The sequence below is a fragment of the Phyllobates terribilis genome, unplaced genomic scaffold (assembly GCF_046119375.1).
Source record: "Phyllobates terribilis strain yellow unplaced genomic scaffold, ASM4611937v1 Scaffold_2__4_contigs__length_985480577, whole genome shotgun sequence".
Classification (NCBI taxonomy): Eukaryota; Metazoa; Chordata; class Amphibia; order Anura; family Dendrobatidae; genus Phyllobates; species Phyllobates terribilis.
In genome coordinates this window covers 211912003-211927580 of record NW_027362762.1, presented here as the reverse complement: position 1 = coordinate 211927580, position 15578 = coordinate 211912003, and the positions used below count along the sequence as shown (strand labels likewise).

Here is a 15578-nt window from a genome sequence, read left to right as displayed (position 1 = left end):
TGTATGATGCGTTCTAGCTCCCCGGTGGCTCGCGATAGTGTATAAGGACCTTCCATGACGTCATTTAGTTATGTGACAGGTTACCCGACCGCTGATGTCGGCGGTCGCGTGACCGATCACATGACTAAATGACGTCATGGAAGTTCCTTTTACACCACCGCGAGCCACCGGGGAGACCGGAGAAGGAGACCGGGGGCCATCGGAAGGTGAGCATAATGTTTTTTTTTATTTTTTACCATTAGTTTTTTTTTTTAACTATTAACTTGGTCACACTACATAAATCCATGCCGGTTGCATGGATTTATATAGTGTGACCAAGTTGTCAAGCACTTTTCCAAGTGATGCTAAAATCGCTTGGAAAGGCGCTTGACCCCCCACATGCGAAATCGCATGTGCAAAATGCGTGACAAACGCTTGTCCCAAGCTGAAAAAACGCATTTAAAATCCGAATGCATTTTTTCTGCTAGGGAGATGCAGAAACGCTCAGGAAAAATCCAGAGCATTTCTGCACCGTGGGCACTTAGCCTCAATATATTCCTTTAAAATTAAATATTAGTGAATATCAGAAACCATTACAATTGTCATTTTACCTTCAATAGAGCTCCAGTCAATGTCCTGGTTTTCTGGTTTCTTCAGGGCAGGATACTTGTTAAACAAGTTTGCAATGAAAGCCAAATTAAGCTTTGGATTTCCACGCACAACATCTGTAGCTGTCACAAATTGGCGACAGCCTAGTCTTTCCGCCTGTACCAGCATGACCTCTGCTCTCTTTAGGTCTTCTTTCTCCTGGAATCAGAAAATGTGAATGCGACAAAATGAGTGCAGAAAAATTAGAGGGATACTCCTGCTCCATTCACTTTCTGCATTGGGAGGTGAGGTCACATCTATTGCTACAAATGGCAGATTATAATCTATTAATGAAGCATGGTGGTTCAGGGGTTAGCACTGCTGCTTTACACCGCTGTTGTCCTGGATTCAAATCCCACTCAGGACAACGTCTGCAATGTTGTATGTTCTCCATGTGTTTTTATGGCTTTCATCTAGGTTCTCAGGTTCCTTCCCACACTCCAGAGATATGCTGATAGGGAATATAGATTGTGAGCCCCAATGTCTGTAAAGTGCTGCGGAATATGATAGCGCTTTATAAGCGAGTAATAATAGGACAGCTGCATAATACCTTCCAATTGTGCACACGACCTGGAAGGTATAAGTCAGGTATAAGTCAGGGGCGGACCTACCGCCAGTACAACAGTCCCGGGACCCAGCGGTGCAGAGGGGCCCTTGCCGGGCGGCTAATATTGAGGGCAATCTGGCCTACTTCTCGGTGCCCCAGGCCCTAGGGGGGCCATGGTCAGATTACCTCCATCATATGCGGCGGGAAGGAGCGATCCCTCCAGCTCTGCTGCTGACAGGCGAAAAATGGGGATTTGCCCTCACCTCTGCTTCCTGCCCGGTGCCTCCTCCCTGACACAAGCCCGCGTTGCTTGATGACGTCATCATGCAGCACACGCCTGTGTCAGAGCGAAAGTTTCCGGCAACGAGGAGGATGCTGTAGGGGAGCGGGCTGAGAGGTAAGTTGTGTTTTTTATTTTTTTTATTTTTTTTTTATACTGAGATGCTGGGGAGAGGAACGGGAGAATGAGGGGAGGTGGGGGAGAGTGTGGCACCCCAGGGGTCTGGTCTCCACAGTAATAGCAATGTTATGTCTGAGAGCAGGTGGGAGGTCTCTTGGTCAGGAATCCTATGCATGCCACACCTCCTGCCCAGTCCTGGGAGGGGAAGAACTTCCCCTATATAAAGCTGGGGCTGAGGCAGGGTTGGGGAGAAGAGTAGAGAGAAGAAGAGGAGCAGCATAGGAAAGAAAGATCAGGAGCTCAGTGGGAGCAGTGCTAAAAGGAATCAGGGGCTGGCAGCTGAAGAGCTCGCCCTGATTGAAGAGTTACCACCTGACCCGGAGTCCGAGGCTGTGGGGATTAACCCAGACCCAGCAGCAGAAACCGCCCGGCAGGGGATTTCAGGTCCTCTGGCCAAGAAACCCGAAGGCACGGTCACACGCGTGGGACCAGCACCGCCGTCGTGGAGCGGAAGCCACTAGAAGGCCCCGAGTCACCGGCCATACGGGTGAGCACCACACGGTACACTCAGGGACGTGGGCTACCTTTACCCGCCTCTAGCAAGGAAGCCAGAAGAGTACAATTAGTTGGGGAGGCCTACAACTCCGCCTGGCCAAGGGGGATCCCATCTGCTCAAGGACTGACCAGGCCCCGACCGCTAGCCAGTACTCCGGGAGGGTCTATCTTTGTCACCAGTAAAGACCCTGAACTACACCGCATCGTCTCTGAGTGGTTCCTGCTACACCCATCATCCACGTCGGCTGCCCTGAGGCCATACCCCTCCCGTTGGGGGTTATACCATCTACGCTGCACTATCCTACCACCGGCCTCAGCGGTCTGCCCTGCAGCGGCAGCTCCATAGCTGCATTCAACGGGTGGCGTAGTCGTCCTACATCTACTGCTAATATACCGCCACTCAGCTTGACTCCCTGGGCACGGACCGGGTCACCGCCACGAGACTACTACCCCTATCAGATCCGGCTCCGGGTAGGCTCCCGCGTGCGCAACGCTACTCAGCACAGGCCCAGGGGCGCGTCAGCTTTTGGCGTAGTCGGCAGGATTACGTGCCCGCAACCGCCGGGTACTGCGTGCCTGAAAAAGAGACTTTTAAACTAACCTGTGGTGAAGATTCCCGCCATCCGGCACCATCTTCAGCCTTCTTCCCGCCATCCGCGAAGATTCCCGCCATCCGGCGCCATCTTCAGCCTTCTTCCCGCCATCCGTGAAGTTTTCCCACCATCCGGCGCCATTTTCAGCCTTCTTTCCGCCTTCCGTGGAGTTTTCCCGCCGTTGGACGCCATCTTGAAGACGCCGCGTGGGAAGAAGAGGGGCGTGGACTCCAAAAGCGCGCGAGAACTGAAGCCCCGCCTCACGTCCAGACGTCGCGTAAGGTCCTGGAAGGAGCCCAGCAGATGCTGACGTCACAGGAGCGCGACGGAAGGTCCTCAACCCTGACGATCCACTGCGGAGCCGCGGCCTACGGAAGAGGATCATCGCAAGGTAGGCCACGGTCCACTAGGGGGGAGGAAGATGTCGGATACGGAGGAGAGCTTCACTGCCTCAACCCCCGCCAGCGCCAGCGCTGCTGCAGTCATGCCTTTTACCAAGACCTATATCCCGGGAGCAGCCTGGCTACCCCAATACTCAGGGGAGTCACATACCCTGAATGACTTTAGAGAAAAGCTGGATAGCCTCTTCCAGGTGTACCCCCTCACAGAAGAGCAAAAAGTGAGCATCCTGGTGGCCCAACTAACCGGGGCAGCCCAAAGGGAGGTAAAGTCCTGGCCACCTGGGAGGAGGACTGTCGCGGGGATACTAACCCGGCTGAGGGACACCTTTGATACCCGCACCTCAGCCGAGATTAAGCTTAAATTCTATGGGTGCAAGCAGCGAGCACATGAGAGTATAAGGGACTATGCACTAAACCTACAAGAGGCCCTGAGAGCCATTAAGCAGACCGACCCCGACAGCGTGGGAAACGAGGACAGGCTGTTGACCGAACAATTTATAGAGGGACTGTATTGCAATGTCCACCGAACCCAGTTGCGGGCCATAGCCTTACAGGATCCTCATCTGGACTTTGCACAGTTCAAGGACAGAGCCATCCGGGTGCTCCGAGAACCGGCACCGGGTGGCGTTGTGACCCACAGGCGCCCAGCTATCACTTACCACCAGGAGGCGGCGCCCTTGTCGGCAGGGCCTGTGGGGGCTGATGCGCAGGCTTTGAACAATGACCCGGCTCCAGACCTGCACCATCAGGTCCAAGAGCTAGCTAAAAGCGTTGCTGCGCTAACCCGAACTGTGCAGTCTTTACAGGTTTCCACTCCAGGGAAGATCCAGCTGGCATCCGGACCGGAGGACATCCCGTGGCGTCGACCAAGGAGGACCCCACCGGCCAGAGGAAGACCTAGCGACCGATACAACGAGGACGGACAACCCATCTGCCTCCGCTGCAATCAACCCGGACATATGGCAAGGTACTGTCCTTTAAACTGGCACAACCTGGGGTAGAGGGCCAACCCCCAGGAAAAAGATCACCAGGCCCATCGAGCTGGCGCGACAAATATGTGGGAGGATGTCCAGTCTTGCCTGTGGTACTGGATGGCATTCCTATGAGTGCCCTACTGGACACCGGGTCACAGGTCACCACCATCCCGTACGTGCTCTTCAAGCAGTACTGGAATGACTCGGATATAACCCGCTACCCTGACGACGACTTGAGTATTATTGCCAGCAATGGTCAACCCGTGCCGCAGATCGGATTTAAAGAGATGACCATTAAAATCGGTAGAGTCGAACTGGCAGCACAGGGACTGATCATTGTGGACATTGACAAGCGCGAGAGTCACCCAAAGATAACTCTAGGAACTAATGTGATTGAAAATTGTCTTGCAGAGGTGATTTTCATTTTACAGCAGGTTGCCAAGAACGCCAGCTCCGGCCAGCAGCGAGTGCTCCAGAAAGAGATCCGGGCACTGATGCGACGGCAACAAGTGGAACTCTCCGGCGGTGAGATTGGTAGCGTAAGAATGTGTGACCCTTTCCCTATTGCCATACCCCCGAAAAGTGAAATGATGATTTGGTGCCGGGCAGCTATTGGTCTGAGAGGTAGAGATTACCAGGCCATGGTAGAGCCAGTCTACTCAGACAGTAGGCCCACCATTTTGACAGCCCGGGGGGTAGTTGATGTACGCCATGGGAGGGTACCCGTTCGCATAATAAATATTGGGAAAAGGGAAGTATACCTGCCCCGGTATGCTACGCTAGCCAAATTATATACTATCAACCAAAATTCTATACAGTCTGTGGAACCCTTGCCTCCATCTCATCCGGAGGAAGGTAACGGCTCTGAGAAAATAATGGAGGATTGGTGTCAGCAACTACATTTGGGTACTGACTCCACTCCCTCCCACCAGAAACAGGGAGTCTACCGGGTGGTTCAAGAGTACGAGAGAGTGTTTAGTAAACACCCGTTAGACTTCGGGCGAGTCAAGGGGGTAGAACACCACATCCCCACGGGAGACCATCCTCCCATAAAAGAGAGGTATCGGCCCGTACCCCCTGCACACTACCAACACGCCAAGGGGATGCTTAGAGACATGAAGGAGGCTGGGGTAATCAGGGATAGCTGTAGCCCCTGGGCAGCTCCACTAGTCTTGGTCAAAAAGAAAGACAACACCATGAGAATGTGTGTAGATTACCGGAAAATTAACCGTATCACACACAAAGATGCGTACCCCTTACCAAGAATAGAGGAGTCTTTGGCTGCTTTAAAATCTGCTAACTTCTTCTCCACCTTGGATCTCACTAGCGGGTACTGGCAGGTTCCTGTAGCAGAGGCGGACCGGGAGAAGACCGCATTCACCACCCCGATGGGACTTAGCGAGTTTACCTGCATGCCGTTTGGACTCTGCAACGCACCAGGAACCTTCCAGCGATTGATGGAGTGCTGTCTGGGACACCGGAACTTTGAGACGGTCCTGTTATACCTGGACGATGTCATCGTCTACTCCAAGACCTACGAGGACCACCTGAAACACCTGGCAGAAGTGTTCGAAGCCCTGGCAAACTACGGCCTAAAGGTGAAACCCTCCAAGTGTCACCTCCTGAAACCAAAGGTGCAGTACCTGGGACACGTGGTGAGTGCTGACGGAGTGGCTCCCGACCCTGATAAGATCACCGCAATTAAGGAATGGCCAAGCCCCTCCAGCGTAAAGGAAGTGAGGCAGTTCCTCGGGTTGGTAGGCTACTACCGAAGATTCATTCCCGGTTTCACCAAAAAGGCAGCTCCTATGCAGGACCTCCTGATAGGCCAGTCCAGGAAGGCCAAGAACCAGAAGCCGCCCTTCAGATGGGAGAAGCTGGAAGAAGAGTCCTTCCGCCAGCTGAAGATGGCCCTCACGGGGGATGAAATCCTGGCGTACCCGGATTACAGCCAGCCCTTTATCCTCTACACCGACGCCAGTAACATCGGGCTAGGAGCCGTACTATCCCAGATCCAGCAGGGGAAAGAACGGGTAATTGCTTACGCCAGCCGGAAACTGCGACCCACCGAAAGAAACCCTGAGAATTACAGCTCATTTAAGCTAGAGTTCCTGGCAGTGGTGTGGGCAGTCACCGAACGCTTTAAGCACTACCTCGCTTCTTCCCGGTTCACCGTGTACACGGATAACAACCCGTTGACACACCTGGACACTGCAAGACTCGGTGCCCTAGAGCAGAGATGGATGGCCCGCTTGTCCAACTATGAGTTTACAATCAAATACCGGGCAGGACGCTCCAATACCAACGCAGACGCCCTGTCCAGGATGCCAAACCTACCGGACGTAGGGGAAGATTCAGAGGAACTGGAAGAAGTTGAGCTCCCCGCGTTCCACCGTCATGGGACTATCCAGTATTCCCACCGTGTAAGAAGTAAGCAAACCGCTATGTTCAACCCCTTACCTCATTACAACTGGGTGGAGACGCAAGACAGTGACCCTGCCGTCCGACTGGTAAAGGAGATGCTGACTCGGCCAGATGCACGCCTTGACCCAGACGCTCCGGAGGAAGCCAAGCAACTGTGGGCTGAGAAGAGTCGACTGTTCCTTTACAAGGGGAAGTTGTGCCGCAGAATGGTTAACTCCCGGACGCATGAACTAATCTGGCAAGTAGTGGTGCCAAGAAGAGACGCAGCTATGGTGATGGAGGCATATCACGACGGAGCTGGGCATTTCGGATGGAAGAAGCTGGAGTTTCTGCTGCGTGGGCGGTTCCATTGGGTAGGCATGAGAGGAACCATCGAGAGGTGGTGCAGAGACTGTGGCCCATGCAACTTAAGAAGGAGGGACCGTGCCAGCCAGAAGACTCCCCTGCGGTCCATCATCACCAGACAGCCGTTGGAACTGGTAGCCTTGGATCATGTAAAACTGACCCCAAGCAGAAGTGGCTACGTCTACGCGTTAACCATCGTGGATCACTACTCCCGGTTCTTGGTTGTCGTCCCCGTCAAGGACTTAACGGCTCACACAGCAGCTAGAGCCTTCCAGCAGCACTTCTGCCGTCCGCATGGATACCCGGAGCAGGTGCTGATGGACCAGGGGCCTGCCTTTGAAGCAGAGGTCTTCCAGGAGTTCTGCACCCTGTATGGCTGCCGGAAGATTAGAACAACACCCTATCACCCGCAAACTAATGGACTTTGTGAGAAAATGAACCAGGTGGTGATAGATCTTCTGAAAACATTGCCCCTGGAAGAACGTAGTCTGTGGCCTGAAAAGCTGCCCGACCTGGTGGACCTATACAACCACATCCCTGTAGGTTCCACCAACTGTACCCCGGCTTACCTAATGAGGGCAAGACCTGGTAAGCTTCCTGTTGATCTGGAGATGGGAGTCCTGACACCCGAGGACACTTCACCAGAAGCCAACTGGGACACAGAGAGGCAGCAGCAATACCGAAAAGTACAGGAGAGCGTGGAGCGTAGTCTCTGTCAAGCTAGGGAAAGACAAGAGAAAACTTACAACCAGTATGCTCCCGCTGTTCCCCTGGTGCCCGGAGAGCAGGTCTTGAAGAGGAAAAGACGGCTCCACAAGTTGGACGACCAATGGGAGAAGGACCCGTACACCGTACTGCCCTCAAGCCACGACAACCCGAAGATCTGTACAATCAGTAAAGACGGAGGGGAAACCACAGCCATTGTATCCCGGGATCACCTAAAGAAGTGTCCCGAACAGCTACGGAACCCTGAAGAGGGACAAGAGGACCCTCGACCCGTAGAGGAAAGGGAAGATATGGTTAGTACTGTGCTCGGAGACTTCCCTCTGTCTTGGACTCAAGTCAGTGGTGCTGTTGTGGTACCCGTCCTCACGTTCCTCCAACCAGCATCCCAAGTGCCTACGGAGACACAGGTAGAACTGGAAGAACAGCCGGTCCAGGAGGCAGAAGACCCCACACAAGCAGACCAGGAGAATCAACCCTCTGCTTATAGTGAGCCTGCCATACCCCTAGTGAGCCAAAGAGTCTGTAGACGGCTGCCCAGTTTACCCTTGACAGCTCCTATACCCTGTAGCTCAGGACCAATCAACCAGCTCCGTAGGTCCACTAGGGTCACTAGAGGCCAGCTGCCCATACGGTGGAGGATCTAAATGTTCAAGCTATTTTATTAATGTTTACCTGTTTATTGTTGCTTGTGTATAATTATGTGTTTCTAGTTATTTGTAGGAGTCTTTGGTGGATTTACCGGGAATCCTTTGTACATATGTTGGAGCGTAACCAGGAATGGACTGAAAGACTGTTAAGGACTCGGGGCAGGACAGACCCCTACCTGGTTACGTCTCCCTGTGTTGGTGAAATGGACACCCTTGTTTTCTTGAAAAACTGCACCCGGTTGCGGACACGCCGTGACCATCCTAATGTTTTTCTTTATTGCGTTGTTTCTGTTTGTAATTTGTTATGTTTACAAAAGTATGTTTAGTCCCGGAGTACTAACTTTCACTAGGGGGGAATGTGGCACCCCAGGGGTCTGGTCTCCACAGTAATAGCAATGTTATGTCTGAGAGCAGGTGGGAGGTCTCTTGGTCAGGAATCCTATGCATGCCACACCTCCTGCCCAGTCCTGGGAGGGAAAGAACTTCCCCTATATAAAGCTGGGGCTGAGGCAGGGTTGGGGAGAAGAGTAGAGAGAAGAAGAGGAGCAGCATAGGAAAGAAAGATCAGGAGCTCAGTGGGAGCAGTGCTAAAAGGAATCAGGGGCTGGCAGCTGAAGAGCTCGCCCTGATTGAAGAGTTACCACCGGACCCGGAGTCCGAGGCTGTGGGGATTAACCCAGACCCAGCAGCAGAAACCGCCCGGCAGGGGATTTCAGGTCCTCTGGCCAAGAAACCCGAAGGCACGGTCACACGCGTGGGACCAGCACCGCCGTCGTGGAGCGGAAGCCACTAGAAGGCCCCGAGTCACCGGCCATACGGGTGAGCACCACACGGTACACTCAGGGACGTGGGCTACCTTTACCCGCCTCTAGCAAGGAAGCCAGAAGAGTACAATTAGTTGGGGAGGCCTACAACTCCGCCTGGCCAAGGGGGATCCCATCTGCTCAAGGACTGACCAGGCCCCGACCGCTAGCCAGTACTCCGGGAGGGTCTATCTTTGTCACCAGTAAAGACCCTGAACTACACCGCATCGTCTCTGAGTGGTTCCTGCTACCCCCATCATCCACGTCGGCTGCCCTGAGGCCATACCCCTCCCGTTGGGGGTTATACCATCTACGCTGCACTATCCTACCACCGGCCTCAGCGGTCTGCCCTGCAGCGGCAGCTCCATAGCTGCATTCAACGGGTGGCGTAGTCGTCCTACATCTACTGCTAATATACCGCCACTCAGCTTGACTCCCTGGGCACGGACCGGGTCACCGCCACGAGACTACTACCCCTATCAGATCCGGCTCCGGGTAGGCTCCCGCGTGCGCAACGCTACTCAGCACAGGCCCAGGGGCGCGTCAAGAGCAATGGTGGCGATGGGGAGAGTAATGATGGGGCTGGGGAGAGCAATGATGGGGATGGGGAGAGCAATGATGGGGCTGGAGTGAGCAATAATGGGGCTGGAGTGAGCAATGATGGGGCTGGAGAGAGCAATAATGGGGCTGGAGTGAGCAATGATGGGGATGGGGAGAGAAATAATAGGGATGGGGAGAGCAATGATGGGGCTGGGGAGAGAAATAATGGGGCTGGGGAGAGCAATGATGGGCCTGGGGAGAGCAATGATGGGCCTGGGGAGAGCAATGATGGGCCTGTGGAGAGCAATGATGGGGCTGGGGAAAGCAATGATGGGGCTGGGGAGAGCAATGATGGGGTTGGGGAGAGCAATGATGGGGCTGGGGAGAGCAATGATGGGGCTGGGGAGAGCAATGATGGGTCTGCGGTGAACAATGATGGGGCTGGAGTGAGCAATGATGGGGATGGGGAGAGAAATAATAGGGCTGGGAAGAGCAATGATGGGGCTGGGGAGAGAAATAATGGGGCTGGGGAGAGCAATGATGGGCCTGGGGAGAGCAATGATGGGGCTGGGGAAAGCAATGATGGGGCTGGGGAGAGCAATGATGGGGTTGGGGAGAGCAATGATGGGGCTGGGGAGAGCAATGATGGGGCTGGGGAGAGCAATGATGGGGCTGGGGAGAGCAATGATGGGTCTGCGGTGAACAATGATGGGGCTGGAGTGAGCAATGATGGGATGGGGAGAGAAATGATAGGGCTGGGGAGAGCAATGATGGGGCTTGGGAGAGAAATGATGGGGCTGGGAAGAGCAATGATGGGCCTGGGGAAAGCAATTATAGGGCTGGGGAGAGCAATGATGGGGTTGGGGAGAGCAATGATGGGGCTGAGGTGAGCAATGATGGGGCTGAGGTGAGCAATGATGGGGCTGGGGAGAGCAATGATGGGACTGGGGAGAGAAATGATGGGGATGGGGAGAGCAATGATGGAGCTGGGGAGAGAAATAATGGGACTGGGGAGAGCAGTGATGTGGCTGGGGATAGCAATGATGGGGCTGGGGAGAGCAATGATGGGGCTGGGGAGAGCAATGATGGGTCTGCGGTGAACAATGATGGGGCTGAGGTGAGCAATGATGGGGCTGGGGAGAGCAATGATGGGGGTGAGGAGGAGAGCAATGATTGGGCTGGAGTGAGCAATGATGGGGCTGGGGAGAGCAATCATGGGGATGGGTAGAGCAATGATGGAGCTAGGGAGAGCAATTATAGGGCTGGGGAGAGCAATGATGGGGCTGGGGAGAGCAATGATGGGGCTGGGGAGAGCAATGATGGGGCTGGGGAGAGCAATGTGGGGGCTGGGGAGAGCAATTATGGGGCTGGGGAGAGAAATAATGGGACTAGGGAGAGAAGTGATGGGGCTGGGGAGAGCAATGATGGGGCTGGGGAGAGCAATGATGGGGCTGGGGAGAGCAATGAGGGGGCTGGGGAGATCAATGATGAGGATGGGGAGAGCAATGATGGAGATGGTGGGGATGGGGAGAGCAATTATGGGGATGGGGAGAGCAATGATGAGGATGGGTAGAGCAATGATGGGGATGGTTGAGATGGGGAGAGCAATGATGAGGATGGTGGGGATGGGGAGAGCAATGATGAGGCTGGAGAGAGCAATGATGGGGGTTGCTGGGAGAGAGCAATGATGGGGTGGTGTGGGGAGAGCAATGATGGGGTGGTGGGAGAACAATGATGGGGTGCTGGGAGATAGCAATGACGGGGTTCTGGGAGAGAGCAGTGATGGGGGAGCTGGGAGAGAGCAATGATGAGGGTGCTGGGAGAGAGAAATGATGGGGTGGGGAGAGCAATGATGGGGCTGGGGAGAGCAATGATGGGGCTGAGGAAAGCAATGATGGGGCTGGGGAGAGCAATGATGGGGATGGGGAAAGCAATGATGGGGTTGGGGAGAGCAATGATGAGGATGGGGAGAGCAATGATGGAGATGGTGGGGATGGGGAGAGCAATGATGGGGATGGGGAGAGCAATGATGAGGATGGGTAGAGCAATGATGGGGATGGTGGACATGGGGAGAGCAATGATGAGGATGGTGGGGATGGGGAGAGCAATGATGAGGATGGGGAGAGCAATGATGGAGATGGTGGGGATGGGGAGAGCAATGATGAGGATGGGTAGAGCAATGATGGGGATGGTGGACATGGGGAGAGCAATGATGAGGATGGTGGGGGTGGGGAGAGCAATGATGGGGGTTGCTGGGAGAAAGCAATGATGGGGGTGGTGTGGGGAGAGCAATGATGGGGTGGTGGGAGAACAATGATGTGGTGCTGGGTGAGAGCAATGATGGGGTGCTGGGAGAGAGCAGTGATGGGGGTGCTGGGAGAGAGCAATGATGAGGGTGCTGGGAGAGAGAAATGATGGGGGTTTCACTTTGCTTCTACTGTAAAGCTTTGTATATATATTTTCCGTGTGCACATAGCCTTACAGTTAATTGGGGAGAGTCACAGAGACTGAATAATTTATATTATTGGCCGCTGGAGATGATAGTTAATGGGGGGCACAGTGCTGATTATCACTTTATATTTTGATTGGTGCATGGCTAATAGTATATTAATGGGGGGTACATATCTGTAGTCAGGGGCGCAGTGTGGGGGAGACACATGTATATATACAATATATGTGACCTTGTTATTTTCTAGGCTGGAGATCATCGTGACAAGACAAGTCGTGGCTGGGAGATGTAGACATGAAGGTCTGACCAGTTGGAGAAGAAGCAGCAGAAACCGTCTCTGATCAGATGAGACGTCAGTGGTAAGTGCCTGGATGTAAATATTATTCTGTATCTGCACTGTGTGACTTGGAGTGATAATGTTATCTGTAAAATCCCTTAGGCTGCGTTCTCACATTTGTGTGAAATGTCTGTGAGTTGCCAGATTTTTTTATCGGATGATCCATGGACTCGTAGAGTTTTATAGATCCATTCACACATCCATGAAAATCACGGATCTGAGAATGAGATCTGTGAGGGTAAGAAAGTGTCCTGATCTGATCTGATTTTGAGAATCAGAATAAGACATGCTCAATGTGTCTGTAAAAGCAGGCGGCACACCGACACTGCACACAGATGCAGGAATGTAGCCGTATTATGTATAGCACAGTCCCTTAGTATATAGTGTAGTCACTTACTATGTATAGCGCCATCCTTAGTTACAAAGTTTCATCTTTTATTATGTATAACACCCTCCTTTATTATGTACCATTCTCTCTAGTTATATATGGTACAGTCTCTTATTATATAGCTTCCTCTGCTGTTATGTACAGTGCTGTCCCTTACAAAACGTATTCTTGTTATTTTTGTTACAGCGCAATCTTTAATTACATAGTCATCTCTTGTTAGATATAAAATGACTGCTGATGGAGCAGCCAGTGAGCAGAGGACCAGTCCATCAGCTCCTCCATTAGAAAAGCAGCTTTCCCATGCTCCATCAGCTGTCATTGCATTATATATCTAACAAGAGAAGACAGTATGTACTAAGAACAGGGCGCTATAGATAATCCAATATGTAAGGGACGGTGCTGTACATAACAAGAGAGGGCACTGTGTAATAAGGGGCAGCCATATACATAATAAAGGAGGCTATGTAAGAGGTATACAGTGGTGGCCAAAAGTATTGGCACCCCTGCAATTCTGTCAGATAATACTCAGTTTCTTCCTGAAAATGATTGCAATCACAAATTCTTTGGTATTATTCTCTTCATTTAATTTGCTTGCAAGGAAAAAACACAAAAGAGAATGAAGCAAAAATCAAATCATTGATCATTTCACACAAAACTCCAAAAATGGGCCAGACAAAAGTATTGGCACCCTCAGCCTAATACTTGGTTGCACAACCTTTAGCCAAAATAACTGCGAACAACCACTTCCGGTAACCATCAATGAGTTTCTTACAATGCTCTGCTGGAATTGTAGACCATTCTTCTTTGGCAAACTGCTCCAGGTCCCTGATATTTCAAGGGTGCCTTCTCCAAACTGCCATTTTGAGATCTCTCCACAGGTGTTCTATGGGATTCAGGTCTGGACTCATTGCTGGCCACCTTAGAAGTCTCCAGTGCTTTCTCTTAAACCATTTTATAGTGCTTTTGGAAGTGTGTTTTGGGTCATTGTCCTGCTGGAAGACCCATGACCTCTGAGGGAGACCCAGCTTTCTCACACTGGGCCCTACATTATGCTGTAAAACTTGTTGGTAGTCTTCAGACTTCATAATGCCATGCACATGGTCAAGCAGTCCAGAGGCAGCAAAGCAACCCCAAAACATCAGGGAACCTCCGCCATGTTTGACTGTAGGGACCGTGTTCTTTTCTTTGAAAGCCTCTTTTTTTTTCCTGTACACTCTATGTTGATGCTTTTTGCCAAAAAGCTCTACTTTTGTCTCATCTGACCAGAGAACATTCTTCCAAAACGTTTTAGGCTTTCTCAGGTAAGTTTTGGCAAACTCCAGCCTGGCTTTTTTATGTCTCGGGGTAAGAAGTGGGGTCTTCCTGGGTATCCTACCATACAGTCCCTTTTCATTCAGACGCCGACGGATAGTACGGGTTGACACTGTTGTACCCTCGAACTGCAGGGCAGCTTGAACTTGTTTGGATGTTAGTCGAGGTTCTTTATCCACCATCCGCACAATCTTGCGTTGAAATCTCTCGTCAATTTTTCTTTTCCGTCCACATCTAGGGAGGTTAGCCACAGTGCCATGGGCTTTAAACTTCTTGACGACACTGCACACGGAAGACACAGGAACATTCAGGTCTTTGGAGATGGACTTGTAGCCTTGAGATTGCTCATGCTTCCTCACAATTTGGTTTCTCAAGTCCTCAGACAGTTCTTTGGTCTTCTTTCTTTTCTCCATGCTCAATGTGGTACACACAAGGACACAGGACAGAGGTTGAGTCAACTTTAATCCATGTTAACTGGCTGCAAGTGTGATTTAGTTATTGCCAACACCTGTTAGGTGCCACAGGTAAGTTACAGGTGCTGTTAATTACACGAATTAGAGAAGGATCACATGATTTTTCAAACAGTGCCAATACTTTTGTCCACCCACTTTTTTAGGTTTGGTGTGGAATTATAGCCAATTTGGCTTTAGGACAATTCTTTTTGTGTTTTTTCATTGAAGACAAATTAAATGAAGATAATAATACCAAAGAATTTGTGATTGCAATCATTTTCAGGAAGAAGCTGAGTATTATCTGACAGAATTGCAGGGGTGCCAATACTTTTGGCCACCACTGTATATGTATGTGTGGCTATATATACATCTGTAGCTTTGTCGCCATAAAAGGTGGGGGGCCCAGACACATTTCTTGCACAGGGTCCCCAAGCAGTCAGTATCCGCCCCTGGTGTAAGTAGATGGGACATCACCAGCCGTGCTCACCTCCTGGTGTGGAAGTTGTGTAATAGTCTTTTTTTTCACATATAATAACTATGTTTCTATAATCCTACAATACAGACTGAACAATTGTAATTGTAGGCATGGACTAACCACTAAAACATGCTATCAATTGGCAATGGTCACATTGCAGTACCATATATACTATACATCATGTGATAGATGTCACCACATAGCTTAAATGAACAGCTTATATCAAACCAATTCATTGAAATGTATTTAATAGGTAAATCTACATATCTTTTATTATTAGAACAATTGTATATTATCGCAGTCAGTGTAAAGGCAGACATATTATACAATATGATGTGGTTGCCATATCTGTATAAAATATAATGATTTGGGAAAATATTTACCCTCAGTCCAGCCATGTCAATGACTATTGCTGGTATTCCTTCTTCATCACCTTTGGGAGCAACTTGATTAAGTAAGTTGTAATACGCTTTGGAGTCCTAAAAGATCAAGAAAATAATGTTTCAGAAATATTCATGCAGAATTTTGTTCCTAACAGTATTCTTCCTGACAATATTCCTTACAATAAATGTACAATACAACTG

At 51.1% G+C, this 15578-nt stretch overlaps 2 protein-coding genes across 2 annotated transcripts in view; one reads left to right on the top strand and one right to left on the bottom strand.

The window, feature by feature from the left end:
• Window positions 1-15578, top strand: part of LRRC63 (leucine rich repeat containing 63) — a 118218-nt gene that overhangs the window by 27225 nt on the left and 75415 nt on the right. The gene's annotated exons all lie outside the window — the stretch shown is intronic.
• Window positions 1-15578, bottom strand: part of LCP1 (lymphocyte cytosolic protein 1) — a 50667-nt gene that overhangs the window by 9555 nt on the left and 25534 nt on the right. Inside the window, exons 9-10 of the mRNA XM_073663840.1 lie at window positions 15378-15473; window positions 591-786 (exon numbers count right to left, since the gene is read on the bottom strand). Coding sequence (XP_073519941.1) covers window positions 591-786; window positions 15378-15473 — 292 coding nt within the window. The remainder of the gene's footprint in view (window positions 1-590; window positions 787-15377; window positions 15474-15578) is intronic.